General features: G+C 44.6%; 1 protein-coding gene across 1 annotated transcript in view; it reads right to left on the bottom strand.

Moving 5' to 3' along the window:
• Positions 1–827: 827 nt before the first annotated feature.
• LOC123769477 (nucleoplasmin-like protein) overlaps positions 828–18,292 on the bottom strand; it is a 30,484-nt gene continuing 13,019 nt past the window's right edge. The window contains exons 4-5 of the mRNA XM_045760601.2: positions 9,432–9,602; positions 828–1,517 (exon numbers count right to left, since the gene is read on the bottom strand). Of these exons, the coding sequence (XP_045616557.1) occupies positions 1,494–1,517; positions 9,432–9,602 (195 nt within the window). The 3' untranslated portion in view covers positions 828–1,493. The remainder of the gene's footprint in view (positions 1,518–9,431; positions 9,603–18,292) is intronic.

The raw sequence follows: 18,292 nt of genomic DNA, 5'->3' as shown, positions 1-18,292 counted from the left end.
ACAATCAAAATACTGTATCACCAAAAAATGGTGTTGAAATTGAAGGAGATAATGCACACAACACCCATTATCCTGCTTAAACACCAGTTAAGAGTGCAATTTGATAAGCATCTTTATCTGCACCCTAGATGGTATAAGGTGAATTATCAAAAGACAACACCAAATAAGAAAGGTGAAGGTTATTTCGCGTGACAGGTTATGGACACGCGACACTCAAGGCATGTGTTAAGGGACCAGGACAGGTTACCTTACTTGATACCGTGTCATTTTTTAGTGTAATGTCCATCCATTATGTATATTACCCAGAATTTAAATAATTTTTGTTTAATGTCACTTTTAGGACATAGTTCAAAATTGGGACAAATAGCAGATGAAATTGAACAGCTGAAGGATGGATGGTGGTGGTGTCTAATGTTAACAATGTTATAATTATAAAAACAGCTGCCAGGAAATAATCTATTTGTAAAACCATAATGGATCCCTACCAGGATTTGATATGCCTTCATACAATCTCTCTCTACCCTTTGTTCATACAGGGGGCCAAGTGCTACACTGCAATAAGAGCCTGTGGGTTTTCTAGCCGATCTGAGCTGTAGCAGTGCTAAGAGGAAAAGTATTCCAGCGGATGACATTGAACACTGGGCAAATTTTATGTTGTTCAACAGATCTATTATAGCCATAATTTACAATGCAATTTGCCTTATGTGGAATTAGCATATTTCTTTATTTTCACATTGACCATTAAGTGAAGCAGTAATTGCTTTCATTCACTAACAATACAGTATGGTTATTACTTGGCACGAATAGGAAATTAAGAAAACCAGAAAAATAGCAAAGTATTCATTGACAATAATTGTGGAGGTGAAAAATTACAGGACTATAAAATGGCTGACAAAAATGTTAAAAAATTAAAGTGGGAAAGGGTACCATCTTCATTCAACATGCCACCTCTAATGACTAAGTTTACTACCTACAATACAATTTAATCATTCCAGAGTACCCCCATTCCTGGCCACCCTTCCAATATACTAATACAAATTTATTACATGCACACTTTTCTTACAAAATACTTTTCATTGCAATTAGACATTGGCAATAAATATTTATTCTCTAGCAGTACCAATATAAAATTAAACAAACATTAAGACTAATTAAAAAAAAATCAATATTGACGTAGTATAACATTTCAGTTACTAAACTTCTTATTCTACAAGTTCCACCCATCAGCCATATATTACAATATAACTACTGTACCAACAAATTTTTAAGACGATTTGATACACGTTGCTAAAAACAATAATATTGTACCCAAAATTTAAAAACTTGCTTAAAGTTTTTATGTTTTGAAGGCATTTGAAACCAAGAAGGGAAAAACAATAACTGGCCATTATCTTGTTTATTAATCAGTCATGCACACACATCTTGAGTCATGTATAATTAAGTTAGAATAGAAAACATGGCAATGTTGAGAAGCTGGGCACAATTCAAAGTCTCTACTTCTTGGTCTTCTTCTTTGGCTGCAAAGAAATATTTGTATATTATATAACTAAATATTTATTCATTAAAGCAGCCCAAATTTTATTCAAGCTAGTAAAAAACATAATAATGAAATTCTGAATAATACTCAACAAATACAATTAAAAAATTTTTGATTAGCAAAAATTTACTGTATTAGTCTGTGAGAATGCATGTCTGTCCACAAATGGAGGCAAGATGCTTTGCAGTCAATGGTTTGTGGTATGGGACCCCACACCCGACTCATGTGGTAGTCACGGTCCGGCACAATAGTAAGCCCCCCCCCCCCCCATCTAATCTGAAAATTCCAGGCCTACTTTGTTTAATGTTCCTAAATATCAGACTCCATCTTTTAAGATTCCTAATGCATAATATTTTCTACATGATTAAATGTTAGTTTGTCTTCTGAACTGATGTGTGGATATAGATAATGGGGTCCATAAAGGAAAGGAGTGGGGAGGGGGGGGGGGGACAGACTAGGGCTTATCTGGGCACCCCTCCTTCCCAATATACTTAAAATATTAAATATTAAAATAACTTAATAGATTTGGAGGCCCAAGTCTCTATACACAATAAAAATTAATTTCATTTTTTCATAAGTAATTCTCAAGGTATGGCACCACACTAGGAGCAATATTTAGCACCATCTGCCCCAAGACACCAAAATTTGCTAAATCTCACTTGGGATGCCAATGAGAAAAAGAGGACACAAGGCAAGAAACATTAAAGGTATTGGATTCACCACAGGATTATATCGAGGGGGAAAACAAAATGAACTATCGTTCTGAAAATTGGGACATTCTAAAAGGAGGTGCACAACAGTGGGACAATGCAGTTTGGCAAAAGGAACACTGTTCCAGTAAGTACCTGTGAATCAAGTGCACGAGACCAATATGCAACCTAACCCAGAGCCGTTTTCCACTATTTCAAAGGGTAGGAAGGCCAAGAGAGAAAGATCACTTAACTCTTCTACTGCATGACAACTAGGGATACACCCTCCATTTATCCATGAAGTGCACAACTCAATCATGAATGTTTTACCATGCTGTGTAAGATTTAAAACTCCCACGGGTACATGGGACTTACATCTGTTTTCTTTGGCCTACTGTAAATCAACACCATCTTTGAAAAACTCATGTGCATCCCCTCCTGAGTGTGAAAGCCACAGTATTTGGATAGCAACCATGAGTAGTGTATGCAGCAGACGCTCATACCAATAGCGTTACAATGATGAAATAATTATTTAGCAATGATAATGACCCAGATAATAATAATAATAATATATATCTATCTCTTAACCTAACCTAAACTAACACAATTAAGTCAATAATATATGTTCTTAATATAATATAATACAGTACACTATTTTCACTTTGGTTACCTCAATTCTCGTCTTAGGTCTTTCATTTTTGTATCATTATGTTCGCAATAGAATTCCCTACAGGTGAATATGCAAATATAAAGTCCAAAAGCCCGACGTACCACCCACAGCAAACAGAGAAAGTGACTGTTACCCCAGTGAGCACTAATAAAGAGCAATAAAATGTGTTTACTCTTTTCAACTTTATTACCTCAATTCTCGTCCTAGGTCTTTCATTTTGGTATCAATGTGTTCGCAATGAAAATCCCTACAGGTGTATATGCATATAATGTCCAAAACCGCGGTTTTCACAAAAAAATGTTTTTATTTTTTGATGCCATCCTAGTCAGTGGGTATTTAACTAGTAAACTTTTGAATCCATACTTCGCCATCGGTGGGCGAAAGATAGGGTCCTCATTTTTACTGTACCTGAGTACCTGGAATTAATCAATGTTAAACATCATGTTATTTTCTGTTGCCCAGTTGAAAATTTTATTAATATCTGCTTGAAGCTTTTCAGTGTTTTCAGCAGAGGTAACTTTCACTCTGATTTGTGTCATCTGCAAAGGATAATATGAAACTGTGACTTGTATTTTTGTCTATATCTGATATGAGAAGGAAAAGCAGTGGTGCAAGGACTATACCCTGAGGTACAGAACTTTTAACTGTGCTTGGAGGCAATTTTATATGGTTGACCGTTACTCTATGTTCTGTTCAACAGTAAACCGAGTATCCAGCGTCCTACTTTACCGGTTATTCCCATTGACCTCATTTTGTGTGCTTCACTCCATGGTCACATATACATCGAATGCCTTTGCGAAATCCTTGAATACCACATCTGCATTCTGTTTTTCTTCTAATGCCTCAGTGACTGACGTAAAGAATTAAATACCAGGAATTTCTTTCAGTTTTAGTAAACAGATTTTATACAAAATTTGAAAATATCCCGAGTTACTTTACAATTTATTGAAATGTTAGTTTTGTTTTATTTGTTTTATTAAAGTGTAATACAGTATCAATATAGCTATAGGTTAACACTTTCGCGCTATCCGGACGCATCGGCGCGTCCCGTTTCGTCTAACGCTAACGCATAGTGGACATAAAGTTTTGTCCTCTTTTAAAATATTTGTATAAAATTCAATTTTTATCAGATTTACTTTGGGTTTGTTTCAAACTGCGCACCACGAGGCTCTCTTTCTCACCACTAGGCTGCATGGTACAATAAGTTCATGAAAGGTGTGGATAACTTTGATCAAATGGTATTATGTCCCAAACGGGTTGCAGGTGGGTGACTTTAGCTGTTTATACTGGTAATGCTTCCCCCATATCATGTATTATATGCATATGTTTGTTTAGGGAATTTTATTCCGATCAATATACAACCAAAAATAACTGTGTGCAACAAGTATAAACTTGACAAACATAACAAAAGTAAAAACATTTCGTGTGTGTTTGACGCTCACTGATATGTTCCAGCGTTGTTTTATATTTGGCGCTATTCTAACTTACACTTTGTTGATCTTTTTTACCTATGGGCTCATAGAACTCATAGAACATTCTATTGCGAACACATTGACACAAAAATGAATGACGTACATAGAAAATTAATGTCATGAGAGTGAAATAAGTATAAACTTTCAAAGCGCCGTGCGTCGTCCCGTCACCGATACCGGGTAACAATTTCACCACTTCCCACACTCTTGCGGGCAGGCCGCATCATTATTCTATGCTTATATTCATATCACCGTGTTGGGAATTTCATTGCGAGTCCATTGATACCAAAATTAACGCTGTAGAACAAGTGTGGAGGTGATTACAATCCCAAGAGTAAAAACATTTTTTTGGCGTTGGGCGCTCACGGCGAGTCATCTTCGTAGTTATTTATTTGGTGCTGGTATTCCTATACGTTTCGTGACTTATTTTACTGATGTTCTTCTAGAGAATTTTATTGCGAACACGTTAGTACCAAAATGAAATACGTAGCTTGAGAACTAAGGTCAGAAGAGTAAAAAGAGTATACACATTTTTGTTTTTACGCTTAAGCGATAAAAACGCAACGCGCACATACGGTTGGCCGAGTGACCTTCGCGGAGAGCGCGAAAGTGTTAAGCAGTAATAGTAATTAATAAGCAATAAAATGCTTATCTTCAAAAACTAAGATGGTTAGGTTAGGTCGTGGTTTTCTATTCAGCTTTTCAGGCAAACTCAAATATTCACAATATATTTGACAGTACAGGTTAATACTAAGTGAAAATAAGTACAATTCCTGACTGTCATACATAGTACATAATTGCACTTATGGGGCTGTTACAATTTATCTCCCCACTTTTGGAAGACAGGCTGGTAACGTGTCTGCCTGCCCCAAGTGGACCCGTCCAGACCTGGTCAAGCCAATAGTCCATGTGCTCCCGTTCCTCGTGTTATACCAGTGCCGCACCATTAGTGAAACTTTTTTTTAAATAAAATTTACTATGAAAACAAAAAAGTTATCATTTTTTGTCCAAAACTGTCTGGAAGCAGCAGATATAGCTCCGCTGCACAAGGGGGGTATCTTGAGGTTATCTCGAGATGATTTCGGGGCTTTAGTGTCCCCGCGGCCCGGTCCTCGACCAGGCCTCCACCCCCAAGAAGCAGCCCGTGACAGCTGACTAACACCCAGGTACCTATTTACTGCTAGGTAACAGGGGCATTCAGGGTGAAAGAAACTTTGCCCATTTGTTTCTGCCTCATGCGGGAATCGAACCCACGCCACAGAATTACGAGTCCTGCGCGCTATCCACCAGGCTACGAGGCTAAGTAAGGCCTTGGCAAAAAATTAGACCAGTTGCACTAACATCTCACATAATAAAAGTTTTTGAAAGTGTGATTAGAATCAACTTTCTAGTTATATGAAAAATAATTGATTACACAACCCAGGACAACATGGATTTAGAGCGGGAAGATGCTGTCTGTCACAGTTACTCAACCACTATGACAAAATCACAGGTCTGGAAGAAAAGCAAAATGCAGATGTAGTAACCACAGACTTTACAATGGCATTCAACAAATGTGATCATGGGATAATAGTTTTTTACATAGTTTATATTGTTGTTTATACTTTATTGTATTGTATTTGCAATATTGTTCTTCAATTTGCCTTTATATGCATCTATCCATCTAAAGCATTCCATTAGAAAAAATTCATACCAAAATGAGCGCTGTAACATGAAAATTGATGTTAGCAACCGGAAAATATACTCAACATTTGTGGGTGGGAATTGGGGGGTGTAGCGGGTGGGCTTCAAGGCGCTCCCTCGCTGGTAACACTTGGCCCAATTTCAACTTGTTGGTGGGTGGAGCGTGACCAGATTTTTTTTTTATTTTATATGCATATACTCTTAGAGAATTCTATTGCGAACCCATTGATACCAAAATTAAAGACCTGGTACGAAAATTGAGGTGACCAAAGTGAAAAGAGTACACCTTTTATCGCTCTTGAGCGCTCCCGGGTGACTCGCTCGCACTTTCTCTGTTTGCTGCGGGTAGTAAGCCGGGCTTTTGGAGTTTATATGCATTTACTCCTCTAGAGAATTCTATTGCGAACACATTGATACCAAATTGAATATCTTAGGACGAGAATTGAGGTGACAAAGTTGAAAATAGTATACACTTTTCAGAATTACCGCATGCTTCCGTGGAATGCCCAAACCCACCCGGGGTAGTGGGGAGGTCGTGTGCCCAGAGCGCGAAAGTGTTAAAAATATTTCACTAGTGGCACAGCACTGTGGTATAATGTGAGGGACGGGAGCACATGGGCTGTTTGGCTCGACCAGTCCTGGACGGGTCCACTTGGGGCAGGCAGACACGTTACGTGGGCTGCCAGGTCGAAAAAACTCAATATTTTTGTAGCAAACTTCAGTTTGTGAAAATTGCTTTAAAAAACTTATTTGTTATTACAGTATATAATAATTTCTTTTGTTTTTGACTGTGATGAATTGTTCTAAAATTAATGGTAACTCCTGTAGGCTCCTCCACATCACCCAGGCAGTCCCTCCCAACGCTCCCCTCTCTCCCACCCCACCCCCCTCCTACACCACGCACCTCAAGCCACAGCCGTATGGGATTAATACCGTACGGCCTGATGCCTGGCTTCCTGATCCGGACAATCGGCTCTCCGGCTTACTGTCCAGATTGGGCAACATCGGTAGCAAGCTAACTGGCTCAGATTTTTTATCCGGTCAAACATCGGCTAGTCTGGCTTCCGTGGACATTTTGGCCGGATGGGGAGACATTATCCTGCCACAATTTTGGCTGGATTAGAGCGTTTTTCCAGATAGGCGGATTCCGGATTAGTGGGCGTCTACAGTATTTCATAAAAATTCGTAAAAAATCCATTACTTAACATACTGGGATGAAATTTCCACAACGCTGATGCCAAATAATGGGAGATTTATTTAATTTTTTTCACCTTTTCATACAATATTTGGAAAAGTCTCCACATGCACCAGGCCCCCCCTTAAGACATTAGTGCTCTCTAGTGGAATACTGTTGCACAATGACAGCCTCTTTCAAAGCTGGAGAAATTGCCAACATGGAGAGTGTGCAGAGATACTTTACTGCTAGAATCCACTCAGTAAAACATCTAAACTATTGGGACTGTCTGCAATGCCTAAACCTGCATTTTCTCAAGTACAGACGGGAGATATGCATAATAATTTATGGGTGGAAAATATTTGCGGGGCTGGTCCCAAACTTGCACACAGAAATAACACCACATGAGTGGTGTTATTTCATTGAGTGGTGAGTGGTGTTACATCGAAAAAGAGTGCAGGAGCACTTTGCTTGCCACTCTCCATAGTGACTGGAAACAGGAGACCTACCAGAAATATAGAAGACTGCTAATGTAGTACCAATATACAAAAAGGGAGACAGGCAAGAGGCACAACTACAGGCCAGTGTCCTTAACTTGTATACCATGCAAGGTGATGGAGAAGATTGTGAGAAAAACCTAGTAACACATCTGGAGAGAAGAGACTTCGTGACAACCCATCAACGTTCAGGGAGGGTAAATCTTGCCTTACAGGCTTAATAGAATTCTACGATCAGGTGACAAAGATTAAGCAAGAAAGAAGGATGGGCGGACTGCATTTTTTTGGACTTTCGAAAAGCCTTTGACACAGTATGTCAAACCTTTGTAACACAGTAAGCAAACCATTGACACCTCTTAATGTTTGCTGATGACGCCAAAATTATGAGAAGGATTAAGACAGAGGACAGCTTGAGGCTTCAAGAAGACCTGGACAAGATGTAGGAATGGTCGAACAAATGGCTGTTAGAGTTTAACCCTAGCAAATGTAATGTAATGAAGATAGGGGTAGCAAGCAGACCAGATACAAGGTATCATTTGGGAGATGAAATACTTCAAGAGTCAGCGAGAGAGAGAAAGACCTGGGGGTTGATATCACGCCAGACCTGTCCCCTGAAGCTCGTATCAAGAGGATAACATCAGCAGCATATGCCAGGTTGGCTAACATAAGAACGGCCTTTAGAAACTTGTGTAAGGAATCTTTCAGAACATTATATATTACATATGTCAGACCAATCCTGGAGTATGCGGCTCCAGCACAGAGTCCATATCTAGTCAAGCATAAGACTAAACTGGAAAAGGTTCAAAGGTTTGCCACCAGACTAGTACCCGAGCTGAGAGGTATGAGCTATGAGGAGAGACTACAGGAATTAAACCTCACTTCGTTGGAAGACAGAAGAGTTAGGGGGGACATGATCACCACATTCAAGATTCTCAAGGGAATCGACAGGGTTGATAAAGACAGGCTATTTAACACAAGGGGCACACGCACTACAGGACACAGGTGGAAACTACGTGCCCAAATGAGCCACAGAGATATTAGAACTTTTTTAGTGTCAGAGTGGTTGACAAATTGAATGCATTAGGAAGTAATGTGGTGGAGGCTGACTCCATACACAGTTTCAAGTGTAGATATGATAGAGCCCAATAGGCTCAGGAACCTGTACACCTGTTGATCGACAGTTGAGAGGCGGGACCAAAGAGCCAGAGCTCAACCCCCGCAAGCACAACTAGGTGAGTACATACATACACACACACACACACACACGACTCCACGAGGTGAGTACGTGGAACCAGAACGCATGGCAGGATGTGCAGAATACCCCTGTTGAAAAGTAAGAGGTGCAATAGATACTCGGAGGGAACTCCAACCACATCAAAGGCCCGAGACTGTTCAACATGCTTCCACTACACTAAGTGACATAACTAGCCGACCCCTCACAGCGTTCAAGAGAGAACTTGATAAACACCTCCAAGGGCTACCTTATCAAGCTGTGATTCATACGTCAGGCTGCGAGCAGCCTCGTCCAACAGCCTGGTTGACGACCGGGCCGCTGGGACTTGAGCCCCCGAAAACATCGCAAGGTAGGAGGCCAGCACCCTAATGGGGAGCTTCCAGGAGGTAATAAGGTGTTGGGGCTATAGGTAAACCAAACAAAACATGAAACAGGAATGAAAAACTTGAATGTGTACTGAAGCAGCACAACTTACTGGAGAGTCCTCAACCTCCTCATCCTCCTCTTCATCCTCCCCTTCCTCTTCAGCATCATCCATATCATCTTCACCAATGATGTTTGTTTCCGTCTGGTGGGTGCCACTTATGTAAACCGGGCCCGATCCTTTGGTCAGATGAAAAGTGGCTGTCTGGTCTTCTATAAGGATCTGCAACAAAAATTACTTTGAGAACACACACACATAATAAAAATTATTTTGTGTGTGTGTGTGTGAGATAGATAATTATATATATATATATATATATATATATATATATATATATATATATATATATATATATATATATATATATATATATATATATATATATATATATATATATATATATATATATATGTATATATATATATGACAAAAGGGCAGAATGAATATAAAATTAATTTCAAGAGTTTGTACCCAACAATAAAACAGTGAAAGAAGAATGCATTCATGTACATGCAGCAGTTCGCACATAAAAGGATATAATATACAACCCATCCTCTGAAAACAAATACATACAGCTACTATTAATGTAATGTACAAAATATGAACCCGTTAAAAAACCCAGCGTTGAATGTAATGAAACGCCATTTTCTGGGCGAGCCCCGGAGGCTCCCTGGAGCTTATCGGGCTAACGTATGTTATATTAGACCGGGACATTAGCTAAGGAGTTCAGACCTACCAGGGACCAGTGCCCGAACCTGGCCCCTTCAGAGAGGTTTCAGGGAGTAATGGCCCTGGAAAATCCCTTGTGGTTGGGGTTTTCCTTATCTGCCATCGACCAGGGTTAGGCACCCAGAAAGGTAGGCATAACAAACCCCACATGGTAAAAAACTAAAACAAAAACCGAACTGAGGTAGAAACTCCCTAGAATCACAAGGAAACAAGCAAACATCACACTTTACTGCCGCGCCGATTGTCCGCGCAGCCCTCCCCGCCCCGGGAGGGGGAGGGGGGAGCCCCGAACCTACCACGCCGGCTGCCAAGCTTCAGTTTGGAAGCTAAGCTTCAACCAATGCGAAAAAACCGCCGACCGGTGGGAGGGAGGGTTGCCAGGGAGCCTCCGGGGTTCACCCAGAAAATGGCGTTTCATTACATTCAACGCCGGTTTTCTGTGGGGAGTCCCTACGGCTCCCTAGAGCTTTATACCCAAAGAGAAGGAAAAGAAAGGGCTAACCCGGGAGGCGGCCGCCACAAACTCTGCAACGCAAAGCCAAGACAACCGGTCGCAAACCTGCAACCCAAGGCAACAAGAACGTCCAGGAGCAGACGCGCATAAGGATGGGCGGCCAAGAACCTGTGCAACCCACAAATCCCTGCGCCCGAAATGAGCCCGAGACGTCACCAACACAGCAGCAAAAACTGCAAATGTCTGAACAGCACGGGCGCAAAGACAGACAGCAGGCTGGAAGAATGAAAACTCTGCGGACGAAATGGGAGACCCGAGCCCTGAAAACAGCGAACGAAGGAACCGGATCAACCACAGCGCACATCCAGACACGGTACGCCGGCAACTGCAAAAAAGCACAACCGGACAACACAGGACACACCCCCCGGCCAAACCAATCAAGTACCAATACCCCAAGAACCCCTCCGGAAAGCAGCCGTCTCGACCGTCGCCAGGACAGAGAAAGGCTGCACACCTATAAAGCTACCACCAGTACCAAAGAGCAGGAAATTGAACCGAAGGGGCTACCACAAACTGAGGGGAAGATAAGAAGGCACCCTGAACAAGGACCAGGATGGCTCAGGCGACGCATGAGCAGGCCGGAGGGGAAACAAAACATGAGAAAACGTATGAAACGTCATACTGTCGCCAAGACGAAGCTCGCAGGTGGGACACCGTCAACAAAGCCACCTGAACACCATAGAGACGGTGATACCCGCGTCAAAATACCAGACGCGAAGAGCCAAGGAGAAGGCCGAACCAGTCACGGACAGGACCGAGTCGGCCTGCTGAAAGAGGCGGAGCCTCAAGAAAAACGCCCCGGGTTCGGACCCCTATCAAGCAGCGTCTGAAAAAGAAGGCCGGGCTGGCCACCATGGAACCATAAGGACTGCTCTCGTGGGAATGGGCTGCAACCGAGCCAGAATCCAAAGCAACAGCTGGACCGGGAGAAGAGGAACAGGTACCCCCCCACCTCGACCAGTCCTGCCGAAAACATTCTCCGTGAAGTCCTCACAGGTGGAAAAGGGCGCCACAAAATGGGCGACACCTAGACCACACTGACCCGAAGACGTCCATGGCCAGGAGTCCATACGCCCGACAGAGCCAACAAAACGAATCGGCGACGACTGGCCAACCCACGAAGAGGAATGAACCGAGAAAGCTGTCCACCAGGATGCAGGACACATCCCGGACATGAACCACACGGTTAGCCAAACCCCATTGGTTCCGGCAAGAACCACCAGAGAACAGTCCGAACAGAGCTGAATGGTAGAGCACCTAGTGACCCAAACCCTCCGAAGCGCAAACCAGACAGCCACGAACACCCGAACCGTGCTGTGAGCCCGACGGACAGACAGACTCCATCAACCTCGGCCGACCTGGTGAGCACTGGTCACAAAGCCCCAGCCGAGAGACGACCCATCTGTGAACACATCGAGCGAAGGCTCGGGGAGGTGCCAAGGCACGGAACCACGAAAACCGCTGAGCAACCCGGGAACCCCTCCTGTACAGCCGAAGGCTGTACAGGAGGGGTTCCCACATGCCGCAGAAACGTACATGTACCCACATGTACCCACAGCCGCAGAAACACTTCTGGAGGGAAATACAACGAGTGGCCCAAGAGCCTTAAACAAGGCCCAGGTCCGAACCCGGGACGGAAACAGATGGAAAAACCTCCAGATCAACAGGAAACCAAACCCGGCAATCTGGAAGGAACCATCCCCTGGCGAGCAGACAAGCGGACTGACTGGGAGCCCACACCAGCCAGTCGTCGAGGTAGGCCAGACACCGAATCTCAGACTCGGACAGGGCACTAAGATCCGGTAAAGATGCAAAAAGTATACGAAGTGCTCATTACAAAATAGGGAAGGCAATAAAAACAGCAAACCTGAAGCCCCACCACCAACCGTGCCAGTCCCAGAAAACTGGAGAGGAACGTGCCAAGAAGTGACCTGGAGGTCCAGGGCCACCATCCAGGCACCCGGCCCCAACAGAATCCGAACAGGAGACAACAGTCCTCCGAGGAGGGCATAGGATCCAGGGCGCATACTGAAGTCCAGAAGAACTGCAGACGGGAACCCCAGAAGGATGGGGCAGATCGACCACACACCCACGAAGAAGAAATGACCAAGCGCAGGGGAAGAAGCCCACCCCGCCAGCTCTGAACCCCCCCCAAGGGGGAGAAGCCGTCCTCCGACGCCAGCAGAGGCCGGAAGACAACCCAAAGCGCCCACCAACAGCGGGACCATACGAGATGCAACAGAGCAAGCTGCTCCCCCAGCGCCCAGTCAACAGAGAAGGGAACAGAACCCCTTCCGAAAGAAAAAGTACACTACCTAATTCATGATGAGAGACTACGGGAATTAAACCACACTTCGCTGGAAGACGAAGAGTGAGGGGGGACCTGATCGCCACATTCAAGAGTCCCAAGGGAATCGACAGGGGTGATAAGGACAGGCTATGTAACAAGGGGCACACGCACTAGGGGACACAGGGGGAAACTTGAGTACCCAAAAGAGCCACAGATAATTTTTTTTTTATTAATGTCAGAATGGTAATTGGAAAGCACTAGGAAGTAATGTGGTGACTCCACACACAAGTAACAAGGCTGACCCCCATACAGTGTCACATGTAGACATGATAGAGCCCAATAGGCACAGGAACCTGTACACCTATTGATAGAGATGGTCGAGAGGCGGGACCAAAGAGCCAGAGCTCAACCCCCGCAAGCACAACTAGGTGAGGACATATATTGTAAAAGTACAAGTCGCCGACTAGTGGGCAGAGAGCACCACGCCGGCCAGGCAAAGAAGGCACAAAACTGCATCAAAAGGCCCACCTCGACAGCAAAACCGCAAAGTCCCAGCACGACTACAACATGTGCCAAGATCCAAAAAGATCAGTCTGCAAGCCAGGAAGACCCTGGAACCCCAGAAGGCAGAACCGGGTCACACGAGGAAACAAAGTCCCCTGAACCCACAAAAGGGGGCCCAAGAGGAAGAAACCTCCGGAACAAAACCAAGGAACCCAAAGGAACCCAGAATCGAACCAGGGGGAGCCCAAACCACCACATTTTGCCGGTGGAGAACACCACTGAAAGGCAAAGCACAGCCCCCAGCAGAACCCCCTGGGAAACCGGTTCCAACAGACCGAAAACCGAGGGACAAGGTGTGGGAGCAAGCATACCAGCTAGGGGCAGAGCCTAAACCCAAAGGCTCAGACCCAAAACAGAAAAATTGGAAAAACCCGGTGTAAAATCAACACCCAAACGTTCCCAGAGGAACAGGCAACGGCAAGAAAACACCAGAAAAGCAAAGAAACGACAACAGAACAAAAACCATGAAAAAAAAAATGAAAACTCACCCGAAACGCTCGCTCGCACACGCAGACGCATGTAAACAAACCGCAACGCCGCCCTGGTGGCCATGCCAGGAAACCGACAGACGAAATGGCCGCCAGCACGGGCTGTGACCGACGCTAAATACACAAAAACACGCCAGCATATGTGGGAAGCTAGCAGACTGTATGGGTGAAAAACGCCGCCCAACAGCAGAAAAAACCCTTGCAGGGGCAAAACCGTCCCAGAACTGCTAGCAGGCATCCCCACAGCCCCGGGAACCAACAACAGAGGCCCCGGGGTAGAGCCATCCTTCAAGCCCTCCGCCCTTGAAGAAAAGCAAGAGTCCATGGGAAAGGCAACAAGAAAGGGCCGCTGGTAAGACCCAGAAGCCTTGGCAGGAGGCACAGGCTCAAACCTCCCTCCCCAACCCGAACGGGGAAGCCCCCGAAAACCGCCCGAGTCTCTGCCGCAACTAAACCCCACCCCGACCCCAAAACCCGCAGACGGTCCGGAGCCGGGAACATGGAGGGAAAGGGGCGAACAGCACCTAACCAAACGGGGCGGCCACGGGGCATTCGAGTGGGAAACCAACCTAGCATGTTGCAGCAACCTAACCAAGCTTGCAACACGGATGCTGCCTGTACTCTGAACAGTAATAACATCAGGAGAGTACTGGAGAACAAGCAGAGAATCTCTCGCAAGGCTCCAGGTCAAGGCGTCAGTGACCCAACAGGCAGCATGACGGAGGTAAAAATGGCGACTATCACCCGGAGACAAGGGAACAGCAACCAACGATCCCGTACCAGACGGGTTGGAACCCAGAAGACACATTCAATGGTCCCCCGAGCCCAAACAGGGGTTTTCAGGGCCCGTAGGGTAACAACTACGGGAAGCCCGGGCAAGGTGTTGCTAACCGGTTAAGAAACCCAAACATAACAAAAGGGTAGATTATAGCACTGAAAACCCCCGAGACGTGTACAATCACGGGGGCCTAGCAGAGGGCCGCCAAACACTACCAGTTGAACTAACCACCTTAGGCAGACCCCCACCAGGCATGAAAAATTAAAAACAAAAGAAAACCCCCGCAAAAGTACACCGTCTCCAGAGGCAACAGAAACCGGTCGCCGCTTAGGTGGCAGGCTGTGCAACACCTTGACGCCCTAACCAGCACAATACCAATCCCTACCCAGGACCAAACAAGGGCCCCAAGCCCCAGCTGGCCCCAAGGGCGAGGCAAATGCCGAGCAGCAAGAACCTCTACGGGAATGGTTCCCGAACGCCCCAGGGAAGATAACCCTGTTACGCAAGGGCAGTACTCACAGGGCGCTTAGGGAAGTCAGCCACTAAGCACATGCAGCCCTGGCACTGATGAGGTACTCCTGACCACCGCACAACACAACACACGGCAGTGAACGCCACACAAGGCAAACACCGCCTAGGAAACTGAGGCCAGAGAAGCGTCAATCCCGGTTGACATTAGCGAACGAACTGAAGCTTGGCAGCCGGCGTGGTAGGTCCGGGGCTCCCCCCTCCCCCTCCCGGGGCAGGGAGGGCTGCGCGGACGATCGGCGCAGCAGTAAAGTGTGATGTGTGCTTGTTTCCTTGTGATTGCAGGGAGTTTCTACCTCTGTTTGGTTTTTGTTTTAGTTTTTTACCATGTGGGGTTTGTTTTGTTATGCCTACCTTTCTGGGTGCCTAATTCCAGTCGATGGCAGATAAGGAAAACCCCAACCACAAGGGGTTTTCCAGGGCCATTGCTCCCTGAAACCTCTCAAAGGGCCAGATTCTGGCGCTGGTCCCTGGTAGGTCTGAACTCCTTAGCTAATGTCCCGGTCTAATATAACATACATTAGCCCGATAAGCTCCAGGGAGCTGTAGGGGCTCCCTACAGAAAACTACATTTTGTACTTCAGCATTGGTTTAGTAAATGACGAAAGTTGCAAGTGTATTATACTAGGCCTAGGAAAGCAGGCAAGTAATTATCAATATGTGCCAAGCCAGGAAGACTATGTAGCACCATTTGTCACACAATATTCAGAAGTACAAATAATCATTCACGATGCCAACATAAAACCAAAAGGATAGATGGCGAGCAACTTTACAGGTATTGGACTCGCCAATGATTCCATCAAGGGACAAGCGACCTGGAGGGACATTATGAAAGCAAGACTAGTGATTTTGACTAGACCACACACTAGAAGGTGAAGGGACGACGACGTTTCGGTCCGTCCTGGACCATTCTCAAGTCGATTGCGACTTGAGAATGGTCCAGAACGGACCGAAACGTCGTCGTCCCTTAACCTAGTGTGTGGTCTGGTCAACATACTTTAGCCACTTTATTGTGACTCATCGCCTGCAAGAGTTGTGATCATCCCGAAAATGGCTACATTCTACAAGGCAAACAACTTAAGAGGGACAATGCACTTCTGACAATAAAAAGCAGTTGTAAGATTCTACAATTTGTCCTCCCACCTCTCCTGAGCAATGTCTGTTAGCATATGGTCGACAGCTTGCAGATGTTATCTAGCAAAATTTAGATGCCCACGATTTTAAGTCAACTTGTCGAAGCAGGCTTCACAGTGGATGAACCTCTTCTGACATGTGGCCTCTGGTTCATGGTCTACTTAGGTCATGCAATCCCCTGCAATATTAGGCAGGCAATATGGTTTAGGTCCTCATCATATTTGTATTAGTGTGGCTAACAAATTAGACCATTAAGGACTGTCATTAATAGGAAATGTTTAAATATGCTTAGGAAAGGAAAGTGTCGATGTGGATCATGTACGTTTTTTCCATCCTGCCTTGTGCAAAATATCACTCGAGGACAGAAAATGCTATGACCTCAGCTGCCCATACTTTCATGTGAAAGGGACAGAATGCTACATTCAGAGCAGCAAGCAAGATAGTGGATTTCGAGGAAACACTATTTTTTATACAAAGACGAAAGATTTAAAAATGGCGAACATAGAGAATGCATGGAATTGGATGACAGACGACTTGCATACCAGAAGCACAGATACAATTACACAGTTGAAAAATTTTCCGATAGAAAAATAAGGGCTGTAATCAGAGGCAATGTATTGTACTGGAGAAATATCACACATGGAGTACCACAGGGGTTTAGTTCTTGCACCGATAATGTTCATTGTTTACATAAATGATCTACCAGATGGAATACAGAATTATATGAACATGTTTGCTGATGATGCAAAGATAATAGGAAGGATAAGAAACTTAGATGATTGTAATGCCCTTCAAGAAGACCTGGACAAAATAAATATATGGAGCACCACTTGGCAAATGGAATTTAATGTGCATAAATGCCATGTTATAGAATGTGGAATAGGAGAACATAGACCTATAACCTATAAATTATGTGGAAACTCTTTGGAGACTTCTGATAAAGAAAGATCTAGGGGTGGTTTCTAGATAGAAAACTATACCTGGTTGATGGGGTTCTGGGAGTTCTACTACTCAAGCCCGGCCTGAGGCCAGACTTGACTTGTGAGAGTTTGGTCCACCAGGCTGTTGCTTGGAGCGGCCCTCAGGCCCACATACCCATCACAGCCCGGTTGGTCCGACACACCTTTCAGAAAACAATCTAGTTTTCTCTTGAAGATGTCCATGGTTGTTCCGGCAATATTTCTGATGCTCGCTGGTAGGACGTTGAACAACCGGGGACCTCTGATGTTCATACAGTGTTCTCTGATTGTGCCCATGGCACCTCTGCTCTTCACTGGTTCTACTCTGCATTTTTTCCATGTTGTTCACTCCAGTACGTTGTTATTTTACTGTGCAGATTTGGGACCTGTCCCTCCAGTATTTTCCATGTGTATATTATTTGGTATCTCTCTCGCCTCCTTTCTAGCGAGTACATTTAGAGAGCTCTGAGTCGATCCCAATAATTTAGGCACTTTATCTCGTCTATGCGTGCCATATATGTTTTTTGTATTCCCTCTTTTTCAGCAATCTCTCCTGCTCTGAAGGGGGAACTGAGTACTGAGCAGTACTCAAGACAGGACAACACAAGTGATTTGAAGATTACAACCATTGTGATGGGATCTCTGGACTTCAAGGTCTGACTATCACTGAGGACCACAAAGAACATTGTGTGAGGAGCCTAACTGCACTTTTTAACTTCAGAATTGCTTTTAAATACATAGATGGCAAAATACAAAAACTTCACGACTTTTGTTAGGCCAAAGCAGCGGTTATATGGTGCCCATATCTTAAGCTCATCAACAAACTAGAAATGGTGCAAAGACATGCCACTAAGAGGCTCCCAGAACTGAAGGACAAGAGCTACGATGATAGGTTAGAAGCATTAAATATGCTAAAACTAGAAGAGAG

Source organism: Procambarus clarkii, chromosome 63, assembly GCF_040958095.1.
Source record: "Procambarus clarkii isolate CNS0578487 chromosome 63, FALCON_Pclarkii_2.0, whole genome shotgun sequence".
Taxonomy (NCBI): Eukaryota; Metazoa; Arthropoda; class Malacostraca; order Decapoda; family Cambaridae; genus Procambarus; species Procambarus clarkii.
This window is presented reverse-complemented; position numbering and strand designations above follow the sequence as displayed.